At 30.2% G+C, this 22108-nt stretch overlaps 3 protein-coding genes across 4 annotated transcripts; 2 read left to right on the plus strand and 1 right to left on the minus strand.

The window, feature by feature from the left end:
- Positions 1 to 1446: 1446 nt before the first annotated feature.
- Positions 1447 to 6864, minus strand: LOC123295295. 2 transcript variants are annotated; one of them, XM_044876587.1, is made up of 10 exons: positions 6232 to 6864; positions 6034 to 6173; positions 4979 to 5209; positions 4549 to 4917; positions 4081 to 4259; positions 3823 to 4020; positions 3482 to 3561; positions 3330 to 3416; positions 2148 to 3023; positions 1447 to 1589 (listed from the first exon to the last, which is right to left on the minus strand). In XM_044876587.1, exons 1-10 carry the CDS (start codon positions 6323 to 6325, stop codon positions 1495 to 1497), a joined length of 2349 nt encoding a protein of 782 aa, XP_044732522.1. In that variant the 5' UTR covers positions 6326 to 6864; the 3' UTR covers positions 1447 to 1494. The 2 variants fall into 2 exon arrangements, with proteins under 2 accessions (XP_044732522.1, XP_044732521.1); XM_044876586.1 differs by having other exon boundaries at positions 2148 to 3416; positions 6232 to 6392; positions 6621 to 6861.
- Positions 6865 to 7057: 193 nt separating this feature from the next.
- LOC123296315 (general transcription factor IIH subunit 2) lies at positions 7058 to 9742 on the plus strand. Its single transcript, XM_044877776.1, has 6 exons — positions 7058 to 7224; positions 7298 to 7499; positions 7965 to 8267; positions 8565 to 8818; positions 9172 to 9421; positions 9587 to 9742. Exons 1-6 carry the CDS (start codon positions 7166 to 7168, stop codon positions 9740 to 9742), a joined length of 1224 nt encoding a protein of 407 aa, XP_044733711.1. The 5' UTR covers positions 7058 to 7165.
- Positions 9743 to 10664: 922 nt separating this feature from the next.
- Positions 10665 to 22088, plus strand: LOC123296316 (cytochrome P450 4C1-like). Its single transcript, XM_044877777.1, has 7 exons — positions 10665 to 10701; positions 15521 to 15685; positions 17528 to 17634; positions 17714 to 17804; positions 19599 to 20221; positions 21387 to 21741; positions 21847 to 22088. The coding sequence occupies exons 1-7, from the start codon at positions 10665 to 10667 to the stop codon at positions 22005 to 22007; spliced, it is 1539 nt and encodes a 512-aa protein (XP_044733712.1). The 3' UTR covers positions 22008 to 22088.
- Positions 22089 to 22108: the final 20 nt, after the last annotated feature.

Genomic DNA, 22108 nt, shown 5'->3' on the forward strand with positions numbered 1-22108 from the left:
TTCAAAGTAGTACTCCTTAAGAAAATTGGGAACATTTTTTGTCTACGTTTTGAATCAAAATAATTTTCTTAATTAATTTTTACCTATCAATCGCCAAATTAACCATATTTTCATGCCTTTGGATTATATAGGGTAACTAGCAGTTATCCATCCGCTTCGCTGGGTAACTTGAATTATAAATATATACAAATACTTCAATCAATTCCAACCAGGAAGCACTTGCCACCATTTTTCACCCCTTAGAGGTAGAATTTCGGAAAATCCTTTCTTATTAAAAAACTCACCCTCCAAGTTTCAAGTCTTTACAATCAGCGGTTTAGGCTATGCATTGATCCGTCAGTCATTCAGAACAAAGCATTTTATATGTATAGATTATGCAAAAGAAAAAACATAAAAATCCAATTTATTTTAAAGATCAGAAGAGTGTTTTATGAAATATTATCAAAATCGTTTTTAAATATAAGCTTTTCAAACACAATTTTAGGCGAGATCTCAAAATTTGTGTACTTTTTGGGTCAAAATTATTGTAAAATATCAAGTTTCCACAAATTCGAAAAAGTTTTTGATAAAAAATCATTTTCTAGAACAATTTTGATCTGAAAATATAAAAATCGGGTCCGACAAAAGTGACATATGGCAACCAAACAAGATAAAAAGTAATTTCAAAAGTATAAAATTACTAATTACTTAGAAAATTCTCCTGCAAAGTCCCCTCTAAAAGCTTTCCAGACCTGAACGTGAAGGAACTGAATAAAAATATTAAAAAAATAAATAATTTTAATTTATAATATGGAATTTATTTTTTTTTTTTACTTGTCGAGTAAAGATTCATCATTATATATAAGAATACATTAAATATTAATGCCAAAATCTACACAGGTAAAGACTTTTTTTCAAAGAAAGTGAATGAATGAATCTATGTAGCATAATAATTATTAGAATATTGTAAATATTATAAACTAAATATTATTATACATAATCATAACATAAAAAATCACACATGATAAACTGTGTGTCCGCGTCCACTCTACTCTCTTTCATCATACAAAACACACTTTTTTTTTGAAAATATCACTGGTCACCACGTTCAAAACTTGTTTATGTTTTCAATCACTAGAGCAGTAATTATATTAAATACATATAATTTTTAATCAATTGTCTTCGATTTTTGGATTAAATCTTCAATCATATCTGTGTCTTTTTACAAAGAAACAAAAAAGAAGTATATAAAATTATAATTTCTCAAAAAAAATTTTATCGGGTTTAATAAAACTGCAAATATTTTCAAAAACCATCCTTTATTTGAAATAAAATTATTTGAGTATGTCTCTAAAAAAATTTGCCCATGAATACAGATTATTCGAACGGACAATTTCTGCATACGTAAAGACAAATTTTAAATTATTTTTTATTTATATTAAAATTTTTGCTTTTGGTTTTTCAATATCTGCAGTTTTTTTTAAATATTTTATATAAGTTTTTAAAAATAGTAATTTATTCCAATTCTAAAGCCGAATATTGTGCCGCATCGACAGTCGTTATAGCTAATGTTCCATTTGGCAATAAAAGTACAACTTTTCGTGAACCACCTGAAAATATACGAAAATTTTAAATTAATTTCAAATAACTATTAAAAATTCGATTATTATTGCAAAATGAGAACAAAATTAATCAGCTTTGAGAGAAAATTTTAAATGTATGCGAAAAACAGGAGTTTATTAAAATCTGCTAATTTATTTTGTAAAATAAAGGCTAGATGTTAACACAAGAAACTAATAAAATGAGTGTCGCAACTATATGTTTCCATCCTGAATGAGATGTTGAAATGAGGCAACGAAATATAAAAAGGCAAATAAACAGTAAACACCCAAATCTTTCGAATATATTTAAAATCCTTTTAACAAAGTAAATTTAATTATAATTAATGGAAGCTGTGGAATTGATCACATTGTCGTCGCATGGATAAGGACGAAGTAACCGATTTCACAAACATCAAAAAAGTAATTGTAAATATGAATGTAATTTAAATTTAATAAATAAAGATTAACAAATAATGATGTGGATGGCCTCTGTGATAAGGCGTATATCAGAAAAAAGGAAGTTAAACCCCATTATTATTATATTATAACAAAGTAAACAAAAATTACCTGGTGATGGTAATTCAGCTTTTACAACTTGTGCAACAACTTGAGAATCATCGCCTTCAGTATTAACCATTAATTGTTGATCGGCGGGAACAGCTTGATCGTCTGTTACAAGTTGTGCAACTGATTCGTCTCCCATTACAGCCGCTGTTTCAGGATCTAATGCTAACATACTTGTTTCGCCATCTTCACCACCAGCTGCTAAGTAAACACATTGTTGTTCTCCATCTGCGCCTTGCGCCACAAGTAACGTTTGTCCATTTTCATCTTGTCCAGCAACTTGATAAATTGTACCATCCTCACCGGTAATCATGAGTGGAGCATCAGATGCAAGTTCACTTGCATCACTTAATATCATATCAGTCTCATTATTAGTAGCCGTTTGAATCTGTACAGTAGTCGGTCCTATCTTATTAATTTCTTCGGTATTCACAAGTGAGGCTAAAGTAGTGGCTTGCTCTGAGGTATTGCTTACTTCTACAGGAACTTCTGCTGGTTCCTCAGGTGGAGGTGGGCTTGGTTCTGGTGTTCGCTCACCTTCAGCACGTGAGAGTACTTTACCAGTAAGTGGACACAATGTTAAAGGCCTTGGAGGGCTATCAGGCTCCGGTGGTGGTAAGTCTTTGGGAAATGGATCAGGCAATTCATCATCACTACTTTCTTCCGACTGTGTATGGAACTCCATATGAATAGAATTTCCAGTTGCAACTGGCGTTGTTGGTTTTTGTTTAACTATTGGCATTGGTGGTGTCTTCGTTACAGGAACTTGTTTCCGTTGCACAACTCGTACAGTCGGTTGATTGATAATTCGCTTTTGGGGTGTAACTGATTTCTGAATGACTGCGCCTCCTTTATGTCCAGGTGCCGCAGCACTCATTCCTGTGGACATACGTACTATACCGCTTTGTTGAGACTCTCCTTTTTGCACAATACGAATTTGTGCGGTCGGCTGACCGGGGGTTTTCACCCTCATGATATTAGGTTTGTTGTTAGTGCTCACAGACTCATCATCAACTTTGACAAGTCCAGAATCTTTTGACATAATATAAACACCCGATTTTAAATTTGGCATTTGTGTTGGATCGACTTTAACAACACCTTTAGCATGTGCAACTAACACTGGAGCCGGACTAGATTTTGTTTTGTTTAAATCGCTTCCGTTTAAACCGGTTGTATCCCACTCACCTCCGCTCCAATTTCCGTCTGTATCACGTTTAGATTTCTTCTCGATTGGATCATCGTCACCATCACTATCTGAGACTTTCCGTTTTCCTGCAGGACAAATAAACATGTTTTGTAAATAATTTATTATTTTAATATTTAAAATTTATAAATACCTGTTTCATCTTCTGTCATTGACCCACACCAAGCTTTTACTTGACCTAAAGCTTTTATTTTGCTATTTCGTACTGGTCGCCTGGAATATAACAAATGCGCAATTTAAATAGCTTTTCAGCCGCACCCACGCAAGATGTGGAAATGAAATTTCTTTAATAATTATGAATTGAAAAATCGTTTTTATGTACGTTTCCCTCAACTTATATATGTTATGGGCATGTTAAAGGTTTTCATCTTTAATGAGCCTTTTTTTTAAATGGGCCGAAAAATTTTAAGTAGAAATGCCACTAAAGAAGTTTCACTTCAAAAACATAGAAAAGCTTTCAATGAATTTTATTACCCAGCAATTGCCGAAACTACAGGAGGCGTTGGTGGTGTTTGTTTGACGGCAGCGGCTGCTGCTAATCGTTTATTTGCTTGTTCAGCAGCGGCCTGTGCAGCCTTTTTCTCTTTTTGTTTAGCTAAATTTCTTTCGAATTCTTCTAGAAGATGTTTACAAGTATTCATATTTTCAGCTGGTTCCCAAGTATTTTGTTCGCTAAAATAAATTGATATTTTAATGTATTTATAAATAGTTTTAATATTTCTGTGCACTTACTGTGGATAACCTTCCCATTTTAGAAGATATTCGTGTACTTTTTTTCTAGGGTTATATCTCTTAGCTAAAATTTTTTCAACAACATAGTCAGTGGTATCACCATTACTATCTAAAGGCGCTTTTCCAGTTCGTTTTGCTATCCTAGAAGATCGATCAATAATAGGTGTTGACTTAGAAACCTTAAAAACAAAATTATTACTTTTACATATTTGGTGGGACATATATTTGTATTTAACGAAAAGGAAAAAAAGAAATTGTTCAATTCCATGACATTAGAATGATCATTACTTTGACCAAAAATGGCGATTATACGTCGTGTTCAAGCTCTAATTATAATATCCCCACTAGTAAGCTAACTGTTTGCATATTTTTAAACAAGTTTCGGCAATATTTGATTGAGTTCTAATAATAGGAATAGATTTTAGACTATCGAAAGAGTTAAAAGTGGACACAAAACTTCTAACTTACAATTGCAGCTGCATCAGTAGTTTTGGTTTGAGATATTGTAGTATTACTTGTTGATGTTACTACAGAAGTTGTAATTTTAGCTTGTTGAGACTGTGAATTAATAACAGTTTTTTTATTATGTTGTCTCATTGCTTCACGTTCCATTTCAGCTAATTCGGCTTCCTCCTCAGTATCTAATTCACTTTCTGAATCAATATCGTCTTCTTCTTCGCTTTCATCCTCCAGATCGTCTTCTGTTTTATTCATATTTGATTTATTCATATCAGATTTAACAAAAGATCTAACTGTCGTTAATTTAGCTCCACCTTGAGTTTTAGATTGAGGTAAACGAATTTCACCTTCTTCTAATACTTCATCAGTTTTCCTTTTCTAAAAGAAGAAAATAATTCGAATAATTTATTGTAATTATAAAATGATGATTAAATCTTACATTTGTATTTGACGCCACTAGAGGGATTTTAGTTGTGCTCAATTTTGTGAATGTTTGAACATTCTTTCCTGCAGTAATCCATGTTTCCCTATCTTGTTGTTCCAATTTACACCATTTTTGATACATAATCCATGAGTTATCTTTGTCGGGTGGTTTCCCTGGATTTTTATTTGCTTTGTTCTGTGTATTTTTCCACAGTAAAAATGCCCACACTTGGGGTTTGGGTTCATTCTAAAATATTAAATTTTATTTGTTTAGTTTTATTATAACCCAAAAATTTTCTAGCAAAAGCTACTTTCTAGTAAAATACTCGTATCCAACTTTTTTTTAACGTTTCCCTTGAACTTCTTGCTAAGATTTGTTGTCACTCTATATGATGTGCTTATTGACACTATCCACGGACCAATCCTATCCTTCTAGTAATTGGTCGTCGGGGTTAACTATGGTTGCCCAGACTTAAATTTACGAACTTTCATTCACTGATCTACGGGTTGATCAAGCATTTAATGGGATCGAGTTGACACGGGTCTGCATTTTTTTGGCTTTTTGGTTAATCCTGTGATTGCGTTTATTCACTGATTTACGGGAATTAACAGGTTAGTTTCGAATTTTTTGGGGCTCTAATTACACCGTGGATAGTGTCAGTAACAGCAGCGAAAAGTATAAGCGTTTTTAAAAAATAAAAATCTATATTTACTGTATTATATATTTTAGTACAAATTAATTATTATAGCCTTTGCCTGTTCTTTTTGTGTATTTAAAAGGTGTTGTTTGCTCAGAAAGATTTAATTTGATTTGCCAGTCATCAAAATTTTACTAATCTCTGAGTCTTACTCGGTGTGAATCATCAAAACCTATCAGAAAAGGTCTGATATCACTGTATACAAGCCCAGATTAGGTAATGTTTCGTTTTGAAGAAAAAAAAAATGAGGTTAGAAAATTTATTTTAGGTTAAAAAATCGAGCAAACTTTTAATTGAACTGGAACAAAGCTTAACCATATTGTTGCAAAGCATTTGAATTAATTTTGGTACTAAAACTATATATAAAACTTACAACATTGCCATCTCTTATAGATGATTGTTCAGTACATTCGTTCTTTTGTCGATGATTTTGAAATTCTTGAATAAAATGAAACACAGAATGGCATCCTCCACATACTAACACATCCATATGACCAACTTCTTTTTGGGATTCTACAGAATTTTAACTCCATAAATTATTTATTTCTTCGTACAATTTATTACAACTTACCTTTAATAATACTTGGATTCTTATTAATATCAGCTGTGACAGTGGTAACAGCAGCATTTGCCACATTTTCTGGCGTATTATTGTCTGTTTCCATATTTATTTATTTATTATTTGATCAAAACACAATTTAAATAAAACACTTTTTGCCGGGTTTCCCGCCACTTAAAAATTAAGATAGGTTAAACACTATTGAACATACCTAAACTACACACTTTAATACATTTTTATTTAAAATTTATTCCAATTGCTGGGTAGTAATTTAAAAAAAAACACTATTAATTAACTAATTAATTAAAATACATATGTTGCCTCATTTTTTTCTTAAATATATTATTGATGTCAAGTTATATTATAGGAATGTCTCATTTCTGTTCGAATTTGGAGCTCACCTTAAAATGGCTTTGCATTGAACGGCTTACGGCATGTACACCTATTGTTTAATCACCATAACAATTATTAATTTAATATTTGATAAAATTGTAGCACATTTCTTGTATTTACATTGTGCATTTATAAAAGTACAATTGTATTCGAAATATTTATTATTTAGATAATCGAAACGAAATCCACTGCACCAAAAATCTTTTTACTGTAGAAAAATGGTACCTCCAATTTACTTATGGCTGTCATAGCGTCTATCACTGGTGCTGCCTCTTGTACTGCTTAAAAATCCCCGGGAACTTTATTATTTTATATTTTATTTTCTTTACCAAAGGATTTTGTACAATTCAATTACTTTTTTAATAATTAATAAAAATTAAAAAAATTACGTAACAGGTTGTCAAAGCGATAATAAAATCCATTACCACAGAAATAGGCTAGCCGAAGTATTTATCCAAGTAATACTTGGAAACGCTTAGAAAATAACCAACAATTTTTATCTAGTGTGGTATAAATTAATTTTAATTAGTTTAATTAATTTTCAACTGTAAAAATGGGTGATGAAGAAGATGCTAAAGAATATCGCTGGGAAACTGGTTATGAAAAAACTTGGTAAATAAATAAATGACCATTTTTTTAAATATTTAACCTTAAAGTGTATTCAATTTTTATTTTTATTTTAAAGGGAAGATTTAAAAGAAAATGAAGATGGATTACTTGAAGCATCGGTCGCTGATATTATACAACGGGCCAAACGAAAACGACAAGCACAAAAGAAGGGGAATACGAAATTGGGCATGATGCGGCATTTGTACATTCTTTTAGATTGTTCAGAATCTATGTCCAATCAAGATTTAAAACCAACTAGGCATTTGTGTACCTTAAAAGTACGATCCTTTTTAATTTCACATTCTTTTATATTCTGTCAACAAACGATATTAAATAGCCCCTTTCATTAGCTGCTAAAATCTAATATCCACCCTTCAATTTTTGTTTTCGAATAATTGCAAGTATTGTATTCGAATGATATTATATCGAAAGAGGAGAAATTTGGAAAGTTAATATATTTCATATACATATTTAAAAAATGATAGATTCGTTACCGGAATCAATGGGCGCGCTTGGCAGAACTGAACGCTCGGTTAATTTATTGAGCTATCTTCATATACATTACACCCTTAAATCTTAAAGAAAAAATTGAATTGTTTATAAATGAGGTACATGCTGGTGCTAATTTATCGTACATGAGCGCTAAGTTCAACAAAACGCAACCAATTTAGAGAATTCGTGAACCGCTCGCCAAATTGCCAAAATATTTTAAGTGTTTAATAACACGTAAAATTTTTTTTTAGTTATTAGAAGGTTTCGTAGAAGAATTCTTCGATCAAAATCCAATTAGTCAATTAGGTGTAATAATTTTGCGTAATAAACGAGCAGAAAAAATAATAGATTTAGCTGGAAATAGTCGTAAACATGTAAAAATAATTCATGGTTTAAATACAACTGCCTTGATTGGGGAACCATCGTTAAAGAATGGATTAGATCTTGCTTTAAAATCGTTAAAAGTCTTACCATCACATGCCAGTCGAGAAATATTAGTCATTCTAGGAAGTTTAACTACATGTGATCCTGGCGACATTACAGTGACTATCGATGTAAGATATATCTCATATAGATAGTCCATTTAAGGAGAGAGCACCTCAAAATTTTCTGAAATACAAGCTCGATATCGAATTTCCCGAGAAATAAAATATCCAATATTAAGCTCTAATGGTTTCAGTCATTGACCTTTCTTTATACTACAAAGTAAATTCACCTAATTGTGGTTTTTGAAAAAAGAAAAATGAGGGGATTAGACAAAAATCGAATTATCGGGACAATTTTTCAGGAAATATGAGGTCTCTTCGTAGGACAATATAATTAGATCTAAATAATATTTAAAATTTTTGTAGGTATTAAAAACTGAAGGTGTTAGATGTTCTGTTATCGGTTTAGCCGCAGATATTCTTGTTTGTCGACAACTAACACTTGAAACTGGTGGTTTATATGGCGTTATTTTGGATGATTGCCATTATAGAGATCAATTATTTCAACATATTGACCCACCTGCAGCTGCAGTGTGTTTAGAATCGTCTTTAATTAAAATGGGATTTCCACATAATTTAGTTACAGAGAGAAAAGAAGAACCTTTGACCATGTGCATGTGGTAATTATTTAACCTTTTTTGGAATTTATTTTATTTTAATTTACTAACATTAAATAATTCTTTCAATACCTTCAAGAATTAACTTTAATCTGGCGTAAAGTAAATTGGCATAAATGGAAAACCTTTGTTCTTTTTGTGTTGTTAGTTTTGTCATTCTATCTATCTTAGCCTTTGGTCTGTGTGACTTTTGAATTCACTGCGTTTCTAAATATAATCCTCTTGCTTCCCCAAACCTTATCATTAATTCATTTGTCATTAAGGAATAAAAAGTAGGTTCTCTACCTAGTTTCTCTATTACTTTCTAGGTTCGCCTGAGGGTATTATCAATTAAATAATTTCAAAATTTATTTTAGCCACGTGGATAGTACAGATGAAGCAAGTAAATTAACCACTGGTGGTTATTATTGCCCACAATGTTCAAGTAAATATTGTGAGTTGCCTGTTGAATGCCGTGCTTGCGGGCTAACGTTAGTATCGGCACCACATCTAGCCAGATCGTATCATCATTTATTCCCGGTTGATCCATTTACTGAAATTGATAATGAAAATCAAGTTGAAATTTGTTATGCTTGCCAGAAAAATTTTACAGATACAGATAAACACGTAAGTTTTTTAAGTTTCTCTTGCTTAAATTAATTGAAAGTGGCGAATCTACGCCGATGTTATTTTCAAACTAGTATCATAGATATCATATTATCTGAGTGAGATAATCATAAATAAGTTTGAGTTTGAGAATCCAAATTATAGATTTTTGCATTGTATTTTTAGGTTTATCGATGTGAAATTTGTAAACAAATATTTTGTATTGATTGTGATATATTTGTCCACGAAACATTACACACATGTCCAGGATGTGCGTCAAATCCAAAAACATTTCAACATAATACCACGGATCATTTAAGCAATTCCAATCATGGAAAATAAATAGATATTTTTGTACTATTGAATTTAATTACTTTGTATATTTTATAAATAAAAGATTATTAAAATCAAATGAATCGTGAATTTGCAAATTGTATCTTAAAGCATTAGTTCCTAAAATGTTCCTTGCGATTCTTTAATATCTTATTGGATTTTAATGCTAAGAAAGACTCTGTCCAGCGATAGAAAAAAGAAGTATTGTCAGAACGCCCATAGATACATAAATCTAACGGAAATGTTTGTTTAAAATCTTGAAACTATACGCATATTTCATAAGCATATAATAAAGGTTTTAAATATAATGGCAAGAATAAGGCTAGGAAACTAGAATTGGGACAGTAACAGAGATAAAAAAGGGAACAAAATATGTCCATTATGTAGACAAGGAGAGAGAGTCTTGAGCATGTTTTTAATGAGTGCTACGGAATGATAGTGCTGAGAAACAATTTTTATGATATAGCATCGGCTAAGAGACAAAAATGCAGTGGAAATTTTAAATAGAAAAGACAAGTGTATGAGTGATGCAATCTGCTACTTCTGGAAAAAATATGAAGAACTTCTTCTTCAGAAGTCAGAAATAGATATTTGTAGTCAGTGTGGGTTGGGTTTGTTTGTTTGTTTTTTTTTTTTTTTAATAGAATATATTATAGTTTTAAGTTTAGCATCTCTTATAGTACTATTTACTTTTTGTTTGAAAAGCATAGGTAAAATAGAGGAAAACAATATTACGAAATTTTAAGAGCTTAAATCTCGTTATTTGACTTATATTGTGAAAAAAATCACAGGTTAAGCTGGAAAAGCAAAACCCGGATCTAGAATAGAGAGTAGAAAGTGCTAAAGAAAAACAAGTAATGACTGAATTGGCAATTCATGCATTGAAGAATGTACGCTCCTCATATTTCTAAAGATCTCGTAAGGTCCAATTATGCAATACACAGTTTGGGAACCTCTGTTACACAGTTGTACGTGCAATAAACAAATGTGTAAATAACATTAGATAAATCATCCTAGATTCAGTGACCCCGCTTATAGAAAAAAATTTCTTTACAATCGTTTTTACATAAATTAAATATTTTTTACATGAAATACGAAGAAGAATCCGGATGCGAAATCATGCGAAACGAGAAAACAACTAATCTTGGCGGCTAAATAGGTACTATAAAAATTTTTATTTGGAAAACTTATTCGGCCATGAGCGTGCCAGAGTACATACACGTGATAAGGTTCCGTAGCTATTCGACATGAACCCTTTTTTTTACTCTTAAAATTTGTCGATTAAAAAATTAAAAAATTTATCAATTAAAACTAACGCAACAAGAAAGATACTTACTTTGTGTGGAAAAGTGACTATATTTCTTTGCTTACATGACGTAAAAAAACAAACGATTGCGTAATCAACACTGTCTATACATGGTATTTCAACAATTAACTCAGTCAATTGTTTGTTTTCAATCATTTTTTGATTAAAATAAAAAAACTCCCAGATTTAATGTACACCCCTTTATTGTGTACATTTATCTCAAACGAATTTATTTGATGATTGGTCCAGTAGTTTTCAAGATATTCTCTAAAATTCAAAGCGAGGCTGATATCTTGGATCTATTCTAGTCGATGTCACGAAAATTATTACCTATTATTCTAAATAAGAATGAACCAAATTTTTGTTTTTTTGGGTCGAAATTAAAATATTTAATGACAAACAAAAAAATTTAATTTTCTGCTTATTATTATTTTTTTTTTTCAAATAGAATTTATAAATTTATCAAAAATTCTTAGAAAACGTTAGTTTACGATTTGGATAAAAACTAGTAGAATCATATAGCGATAAAAAGTTGAATCCAGCCTATTTTTGGAAATATATAGATTTAGAACGTTTTTTAAGTTTCGATGTAATGTATTTTGAGCTAATCGGATCGAAAAATAATATCAATATCACACTTGAAGATAAGTTTTCCATAATTACAATTTTATAGATGTTATCACTAGAACTAATAATTATGATTCTCCTCTATAAAACTATGATTCCTGCGAAGGACAAAATTATAATAAATGATTTCTGAGTATATTCTTTATTCAATAATTTCTTTAATTATTCATCAAAACATTATGAATACCTAAAGTTTTATGTGTAGGTAAGGAGCTTAGGAACTATTTGGCCAAAAATTTTCCCCACAATTCAATTTATACTGTAGGAAATGAAGCATTCGACCGAGCTGTAGCTGATGTAATTATCTGCACAAATTATTTTATTCTCGTCAATAATGAGTTTTCGGAGAATGCGGAAAATTCGCTTTTTTTAAATGCGTATGTCTCGAAAAAGATGAGGTAAGGTAAAAAATGCCAAGAATCAAAAAACGCAGGAAATTATCCAATTGTTTTTTAAAATATAAATAAAGAGAATGTGGTGTCCGAAAGTAGGAGACTTCTGTACCACCCTATGGGTGTAAATCGAAAAAAAAAACAAGTTCGCATGAATATGACTTAGTTTGAGTACAAAAAAATTTTTGCACTCAGGCAAAAATTTTCAACCGGGTTGTATAAGAATCTACTCGAGAAGGAATCAATTCTTTGATTAGACTGTTTTTTCGGTTTTATTTCCTCGATTATTAGTACCATATGCTGCATGAAAGGTAATTATTAAATATTATTTTTTTACACGACATAATTTTTTGCATAGGCATTCTTGGAATATACACTTTTGTGTAATTATTATTTTTTTAGGTATTGAGTTTGAGTCCTACGAAATTCCGACATAGCTAACAAAAAATTTTAACTACTTACATTATAATTTTCTCTAACACCTTGATGTGATAAGCTAAGAGTGTATGTTATACCACAATACACAATAAACCCTGTAGTTCATAAAACCCTGTAATGCAATAAACTCCTGTTTATACGTAATTGAAGAAGGTAATATAGTAATATATTTGGACTCAGATTGAAAGTACAAGTTTTTTCGATAAATATATATTAAAACATTAAAATTACGGAGAAACTACAAGAGGTAACGATGCCGCCGTAGATTATTTTTGTCTAAAAACAAGTGAAAACAAACAATTGACTGATTTAATTGTTGAAATACCATGTAGAGACAGTGTTGATGACGTAATCGTTTGTTTTTTGACGTCACGTAAATAAAAAAAGATATCCACTTTTAAATACCCACACACACACAACTGATATTTGCATATTAATCATACTATAAAATTTGCACGTAATTAGCGCCCTCGTGGGTAAACAGTGATGTTTACAAAAAAATGTTTTCAACAAAAGTTGTAAATTTTTTTATAAGCAATATTTTTTATATTTAAACTTTTGTTCTATCTCTAACGGTTTAAAAGATTGAGACCACGGACTATACAATTTACGCATAATTTGCGCTCTCACGAGTAAACAGTGATGTTTACGAAAAAATGTTTCAAACAAAAGTTGTTTATTTTGTTATAAGGAACATTATAAATATATTTATTTTCTGTTATATCTCTAACGGCTTACAAGATGGGTTCTACGGACCCAAGACCCAATTGACCAATGTTGCTCATTTACGAACTTGACCTCACTTTTTACTTCCCAAACACGCTATATAAATTTCAGCTTGATATCTGTTTTCGTTTTTGAGTAATCGTGATGACAGACGGACAGACAGACGACAGACAGACAGATAACCGGAAAGGGACTAATTAGGTGATTTTATGAACACCTTTATCAAAATTTGGTTCATAGTATTAATATTTTTAAGCGTTACAAACTTGGGACTAAACTTAATATACCATGTGTATTTCATATACATGGTATAAAAATAAGAGGCGTTCACTAAATTACGGTAGTTTTGTGACAGCCAGTATATCATATTTTAGGGATTCCCCTTAAATGTCGCATTGTAGGAATGTAGAGATAAAGAACACATATCTCTGTGTTTGTATTCCTAATCTCTACATTCCATAATACAAACTAATGGAAATAACTATATATATCAACGTTTGTGGGAAATACCGTCAAACATAAACGGAAAACGAATACAAAGGGTTGCCAGTTCAGGAATGAAAAATCGGTAAAAAATTCGGGATAATTTTTATGTTCTCAATTTAAAATTTATATTTATTGAAACATTTGGTTCGTTCTTTTCTATTTAGGGGAAGGTGTCCTATTATGATCCCCCTATAAAAAAATTTAATTTATAGGCAAAATTTATCAAAAGGGATCGTTTTACTGGCCTTATAAGACCAGGTGGGTAAAATGATTTCAATGAATGTTTTACTAAACAGTTGACATAAATAAATTAATTGTTTTTTTTTTTCATTGCATCAACGATTAGCAAGAAAACAAAAATCACTGATAAAATCATCTAAATCAACACATTCACACATTCAAGATCCACCACATGATGGGGAATCATTTTATAATTTTACACACAAAATAGGGATCATTTTAACGTATATAAATGGGATCATTTTACTCGAAACGACATATTTGAATATCGTCATAAAAACTGACCTTAAAATTTTTTATATGTCTATCAAAATGTGTTATAATATTAATAAAATTCAACAGAAGCCAAGAGTAAAACAACCAGCAGGCGATAACTAAACTAAAAAAGAAATTTTACGTTGAAATTTGCAAACACAAAATAGCTCATACATCGCCATTAATCTTTGTTGCACGATTAATTATTTGATCACGTGAAAGCCATTTATCGATAAATATACTAGATGGCTTTAATGGTTCGCTTAAAACAACGAGCAATCATTATATAGATCTTAGAATTTTCGTAGGAGACCGAATTAAAAAATTGGTTTCCAATTATGGTAATTTCAATAAGATTTTTCTTTCTTGAAAAAACTAATGACTCCGTGGAACTGTCCGGCGCACTCAATTTTGCCGCCCCTAATTTTTGTCGCTCCAGGCATTTGCTCGGCTGGCCTCCCCTTAGTTGGGCCCTGCTTTTGTTTTTATGGATACCCTGTATTAAACGAAACATGCCACAATATTTTAATTTATAAAGAACTTGTATGGTTAGCACCCAAAGTATGTCGCCAACCCTCAGTGTACGGCTAACTATTGCTGAAATCGTGAGTAGAGTTAATCGTTAGCTGCTGTACTATAGCTAGGAAAATTAAATTTTAGTATTTATTATGACTTAATTAAAAAAAAAATGATAGTGCTTTCATAGTGAATAAAAATTAATATTAATATATTCTTGCTGCAGCTTTTTTTCAATTAAAAAATTTAATCGATAAAATTAGAATGTCGGATATTATCTTGCTCTATTAATTAAATAAGCAGGCAATATAATTTTATGTTAATTGTGTAAAAAATATATAGGTGAGGCTTTTTATGTAATTTAAAAAGTTTTGCATTATTCATTGAAAAACGTTACCTCTTGGTTATTGTAAAATCGGATGCTGTTTTACTGCGAGGACGAGTTGAGTTATTTTTGATGTAATCGATTGTTACATTGCAACATGAAATTGCATTTTAATAATCATAAATGTTTATTGTTAATTTAATTTGTTAATTTAAAATCAATGATTGTACTTTAAGGCGTCCAAAAATTAAATTAAACGTAATATTATTGTTTTTGCACGTGATTTAATTATAAATCGACAATAATTAAATTTTTTATTTAAATTTAATTTAATTATTTATTAAAAATAATTTAAATCTAAATAAATAAATATTCAATTGTAATTAATTTGTGTGTAAATAAAGTTGGATTTTTAATTTTTATTAAAATGATTGAAAATAAATTAAATGATATTAATAATAATGATAATAGTTTATCAACTTATTTTTTATTAAAATATACATTATTGACAATTATTGTAATTAGTGTTATTAAATTTTATTGGGATCGACGTCGATTATATATATGTGCATTGAAATTTTCTGGACCCACAGCTATACCGCTCCTTGGGAATGCTCTGCTTTTTGCTGTACAACCCGAAGGTAAGATTAATTCTTCTATAAATAATTTAATTTATTTTTTCTTGTTGAAAATTAAAAGCTGAATTTTCTAGTCAGAGGTTACAAAATAGATACCCTCTACACAGAACACAGAAAAAGAGGTTTTCTTGGCTCAAGAATATTAAAAACTTAACGAAAAATTGCTTGATTTAAGCAATTATTTCCTGTGAAATCCTTTTTTTCTGCGTACGTTAAACAATATTAAAAAATGTGAAAAAAATTTTTTTTTGTGTCTTCTATGACGATTGACTCATTTTTAACACGCTTTTATTAGCTTCATACGTATGTTAGTATGTTAGTATGTAACTTATAATCTTTGAATCTTTGACCATGATTTTCACACCCTACAAAACGTCGGATTAACTCGAAATTTGGCATACCTACTTAAGATTATTTGATTATCCTGATCAGGATTTTCAAGATTAATGATTATTTGCGCTCTCACCATATTTTATACTGAATTTTTCATAAATAAATAAAAGTGTAAAAAACCAAAAAAAAACAAAATAAATAATAGTTTAAAAAACTAAAAAATACGCTTTTGTGACAAGCTGAACTAAAAGGTAGAAAATAATTTCTTTCAATTAAAAAAAAATCATTTTATCGTAAAAAAGCGTGGAGTGCTTTTTAAGATATTTTAAAATGACTTTACTTTTACCAATATCTGTCTATAAAATAATTACAATAATTGAAATTTAGCACCTCCCGCTTTTTTACGATAAAATGATTTTTTTGAATTTGAAGAATTGATTTTCTATCTTTTAGTTCAGAGGAAAAGCGTGTTATTTAGGTTTTTAAACTTTCATTTATTGGTATTGAACTCAGTAGATATAGGATCGTAGGGATTTCACAAAATAGACTTAAAAATGGAAGTTTTTTTAAATTTCTTAATTTAATTTAATTAGAGTTATAAAATTTTTTAATGGAATTGTCTATCATTAACCTTTCGTGCTTGATAAGACAATTTAATTATAATAAAGCAACCTACTTAGATAATTAAAAAAATAATTAAACTGAAGTATTTTATAATTTTTTAATTTGTATTCTGCAATTTTCTTATTTGAACGTCATAGTTTTTTTTTTTTTTTTTTTTTTTTTTTTTTTTTTTTTATAGCATAGTGCATAATATTAATTATTGTGAAAAGTATAATCCTGTTGGTTTATTACGATTCGTTAAGATAATTTAACTACTGCGTGACTGTTTGGGAGAAATTAAGTAAAAAGAGCACTTGAAAAATTACGATTTCGTATTGGAATACGTATATTCAAACTTTTGCAATATTCATTGAAAAACTAAATTAAATTTAAAATATACTTATTTTTAGTAGTGCAATATTGAGCACGTAAAAACTTCATAAATATTACTTTTAGAAAAAAGATTTAAAGTAAAAGTTGTAGGAAATTTGTAGAATAAAAAGTTAGATTATTAGAATTTTATTGTTTAATAAATTTTAAGAATAGATATCGGTCAAGGATGTGCGAGAACGGTATTGGGGACAAAAATTAAAAAAAAAATATATTTTTTCAATTTTGATGCTGAATTATCATCAAGTTTTTCGATATCTGGAGTACTTTTCAAAATATTGAAAATTTTGTTTAATTATTTAGCTTTGGATAATTCGAAAACCCAAGCATATATCGAAAAATTTTATTCTTATATTTCGTCTACATTCATAAAGTTATAACAAAATTCATTATCAAAGTTGAAAGGTACAAATAATTTCAACCATATAAGTCTAAACTTGCATTGCCGCTTGTACTACCTTAAGATGATTAATTTCGTAAGAAAACTTTTGATATATTAAGAATAGGTTTTTGTTATAGATATATTAAATAGAATATATGAAATTGTTTGTAAATACTCATCACCATGTCGACTATGGTTTGGCCATAAATTAATGACCATAATCTATGCACCAGAAGATTTAGAGGTAAACGTTCCTAGAAATAGAAAACCCTATTAATTATATGAATTGTTGATGACTAATTTACTTAATAATTTATGTACAGGTAGTTCTTAGTGATACTGTGAATATTAAAAAAGATCACACATATAGTTTTATAGAACCATTTCTTGGACAAGGACTCATTAGTAATTCTGGTAAGCAACTTATTATCAAGGTGCGTGTATGTATGTGAGTATTATGTTTGACTCCCTTAAAAATATTTTTTTTTTATATCTAGATTTATTTTGTTATTGTGATAATTATTCTACTTGCATATTATTAACTACAAAACAACTGTCATTATTACCTTACCTTCAGCCTTCGTCAGACACGAAGGTTAATACCATAGAAACTCTTATCCTCTACTTTACAGCATAGACGCAGAAGCGAAGCAATGTAGTTAGAAAAATTTGAATAGTAAGTCGGATTTGAATGCGTTTTTCGGCCTATTATATAACGAATTTCCTGAAAACATCAGGGCGGGCGGAGATACCAATTACCCTGGGCACCAGTTATCTCGGGGGCCAATTCTGACGCAATATTCGTGTTCAGCGACCACAAGAATCCTCGGGTTACAAAATTGGAATTATTTTATAAAATGCATATTATTTCTGCAAATTGCGAACTTTTTACCAAATTTCTGGACACTCTTACGAATCGAATGCCAAAAACCACATCCAACAACAACATCCACAGCAAAAGAACAGAATTTCAATAAAATTTCGTTTCATCGTCTAATTTCCCTCCTTACGAATTTTTTAAGTTCCTTCCTTTTAGCATACTTTTACAGCTTCTAATAAGAGATACATATTTGAAATTTATAATTTTTTTCCAGTGGTTTAGTTTAGGGCGTGAGTGCCTGTTTTTCAGCTAGCCAGTTACCTACCACGTAGCACATGACAAAATAAAACTACGAATTAAGTGCATATTAGGTTTGGCAAAACCATTGAATATATTTGCAAAATATATTCTTAATTAAAAAAACTGGTGTGTAACTTCTTTGGCATAGCATATCGATATAAAACAAATGTTGTTAATATAGAAATACCGAAATTAGTGATAAGGAAATTAGTCTAAGTCTTGTAGTCTTAGTCTTTATCTTGTGAAATTTTGCTAGACCAAGATCAAGACCAATATAGTATCACTACGATAAGACCAATTCCAAGACCCTATCTCTACATATTAGTTAAGATCAGGTCCAAGATCCAACTTTACAAGACCAAGACCTAACTCTGCAAGATCAAAACTTATTTGTGCAAGACCAAGACTCATAACAAGACTTTTACTTCTTGTTGAAAATGTGCTTCTTTATTATATCTCAGTAAATTCAAATATAATAAAATTAACTGAGGAATGAAGTCAACCCTAGTAACTCAGTTGGTTAAAACGTAACCAATTTCGTTCACGGTTATGCTTATTATGCTTAGTTTAGCGGGTTTGATTCCCGCCGTCACAAAAAAATTAATTTAGTTAGTAGTTGTGATGGGCTGGTGTTGTGCATGGTATATGCATAAAGGAGATGCACTCAGTCTCTCAAAATAATTCGACCAAGACTCGATTCTGAAAGACCAAGACTTATTTATGCACGCCCAAGACCAAGACCAATACCTAAACTAACAATTCAAGACCAATATCAAGATACAATCCCCAAGACCAATATCAAGACCAAGATAACTATGGCTTTGATCTTGGCTTCGCTCATCACTAATCGGAATAAATATCTTGAATATAGATATCACTTCATGCTATACTAAAAGGAGATTTAGGGACTAACTTCATGGTGTTAATTTCCAATTTCTAATATCTTGTCTTGTCATACTTGAAGTATGCCTTTCCTTTAATATAGACCAGAAGAAAGAATCTAATTGCCTTTTTATGAATGATGAATAATTGAGTTTTTGATAAAAAACGTATCCGAGTCATTTTTATACTTCGATAATTTATTTTAGGCTCACTTTGGAAAACACATCGAAGATTAATTATACCAACATTTACTTCGAAAACATTACGTTACTATGTCGAGTCATTTAATACACATGCGAAAACACTTGTCGAAAAATTGCAACCGATAGCAGAACGTAAAGAAACAGTGAATATAATCGATCCATTAAATTTATGTACAGTTGATATAGTTTTATCAACAATATTAGGTATTGAAGCCGGTGCACAAGATCATAAAATCGATGAATTCGTTGAGCATGTTGAACTGGGTTATAAAATGGTCGCAGAACGAATGTTCAAAGGATGGTTACATTTAGATGCGATTTTTCGTTTATCAAAATGTTATCGTAATACAATGAAAGCACAAAAGGTTATACATGATTTTGCAAGGAAACAATTAACAACCCTTAAAGCTGAATTTAATCAAAAATATCAAGATGGTCTTATTGATGAGCACAATGTTCGTACAACGTTAGAACATTTGTTGCTAATTAATAAGAAGGGTGATGATTTTTTTACGGATGTAGAATTACGAGATGAAACGTATACTTTATTTACAGCGAGTCAAGATACTGTTGCTACAGAATGTGCGTTTATTCTTTTGATGTTGGCCATGCATCCAGAAATACAGGTATATTTTTTGCAATTTGATTTATCAAAGTGCGTATGCAAATGTTTAGCTAGGTTTTGAAAGTGTTAAGTGCTAGCGTATGTAGTCTACACTAAGTACAGTGAAACTTGTTTAAGTGGGATCTGCATAAGTGAGAAATCTCCATAACTGGAACTCATGCTGAGATCCCAACACTTCGGCACTGAATTACCTCTGTAAGTGGGACGAAGCAAGCCTTATATCTGGGATTCATTCTTTCGATTTTATCCTCGTAGATACCTCTATAACTGAGACAGCGAATTAATTTTATGTGCGCTACCCTCTGTAACTGAGAATTGAGATAACATCGTTTTGTTTGTTTACTTACTTATGTTTATTTGAAAAATACCGAAATGAAGGCTCAAATCGTTATCACGGGAAAAATTGAAGTTAATATCCGTTTATGAAAGTGGGAAGACACGCGATGAAGTCTGTGTCGAATTTAATGTGCCAAAATCTACTCTTTGTAGAATAATTCAGAATCAAGATAAAATTCAATCACTATGTTCTGAAAGACAAGCAAAACTTGAAAAGTGTTTGTTAACATGGGTCAAGTAACTTCGTAACAAAAATGTTTCGGTAAGTGGACCGACGATTAAAGAAAAGACAGTAGATTACGCGCGAAGCCTCGGTATTTATAATTTTTGTTGCAACAATGGTTTGCTGGAAGGCGAAGGGTTTAAAAAAGGAACGGTATAGTTTTTACGTTATTTTCTTTAATCATCACACCTCTATAACTTAAATAACCTGTATTCTGGCCTCTATTAATGGAACCTTCTGTAAATGAGACAGAGTGACAGTATATCTTGTAGTTATAGATAGACTTGTGGTTGAACTTAAAAAGAAGCGAGAGTTGTTAAAATAATGCAAGTTTGTTAGTAACGATGTACCCTGGAGATTTACAAAAGTGATTTGTTGATGAATGTATTCATCCACTGATTTAACAAGGATATCTCGAACCGGAGATTACTTATTTTTGAAACTGCCTACGGACGTAAAATTTCTTTATCCGCCGTCTTAAAAATAAAATTATTTTTCTAAAAATAAAATTATTTTTCTAAAAATAAAATTTCTTTTTCCTAGCCTCTATAAGAGTCATTATTTCTAATGTTCTTAGTGGATTTTTCAATTATTAAATTTTTTGTAGGAAAAAGTGTATAAAGAAATATTAGAAGTAAGCGGCGAAACAAAAGATTATTATACTGAATGGGAAACATATCCAGAATTTAAATATTTAGAAATGGTAATAAAAGAATCATTACGATTGTTTCCCATTGGTCCAACAATCATGAGAGAAGTTATTCAAGATATTAAATTAAAAAATGATATTGTTATACCAAAAGGTGCAGGTGTGATGGTTGTTATGTATAGAACACATCGTTTACCTGAATATTGGACAGAGCCAGAAAAGTTTATACCAGAAAGATTTCTACCTGAATTATGTGAAAAACGGCATCCTTTTGCTTATGTACCGTTTAGTTTCGGACCTAGGAGTTGCATTGGTACGTATCCCTAAAACATGATGAATTATATATATATATATATATATATATATAATATAACATATATATATATATAACATTTTATTTTTATTTACTTGTTTTCAGCTCCGAAATATGCCATGGCTGCTATGAAAACAATCGTAACCCACGTCATCAGAAGTTATAAAGTAACCAGTGAAGATAAATTTGAAGACTTACAGCTTTGTAGTGACATATCGACGCGTTCCCGAAATGGATATAAAATGAAAATAGAATTACGAAAATAAATTTTATATTTTTAGATAATTTTTTGATTTATTGTACAAGAACAGGAACAATAAATGTACATTTTTGTATTTTATTTAATATACCATAGTTTTTTTTTATT

This window comes from Chrysoperla carnea, chromosome 3, assembly GCF_905475395.1.
Source record: "Chrysoperla carnea chromosome 3, inChrCarn1.1, whole genome shotgun sequence".
NCBI classification, from domain to species: domain Eukaryota; kingdom Metazoa; phylum Arthropoda; class Insecta; order Neuroptera; family Chrysopidae; genus Chrysoperla; species Chrysoperla carnea.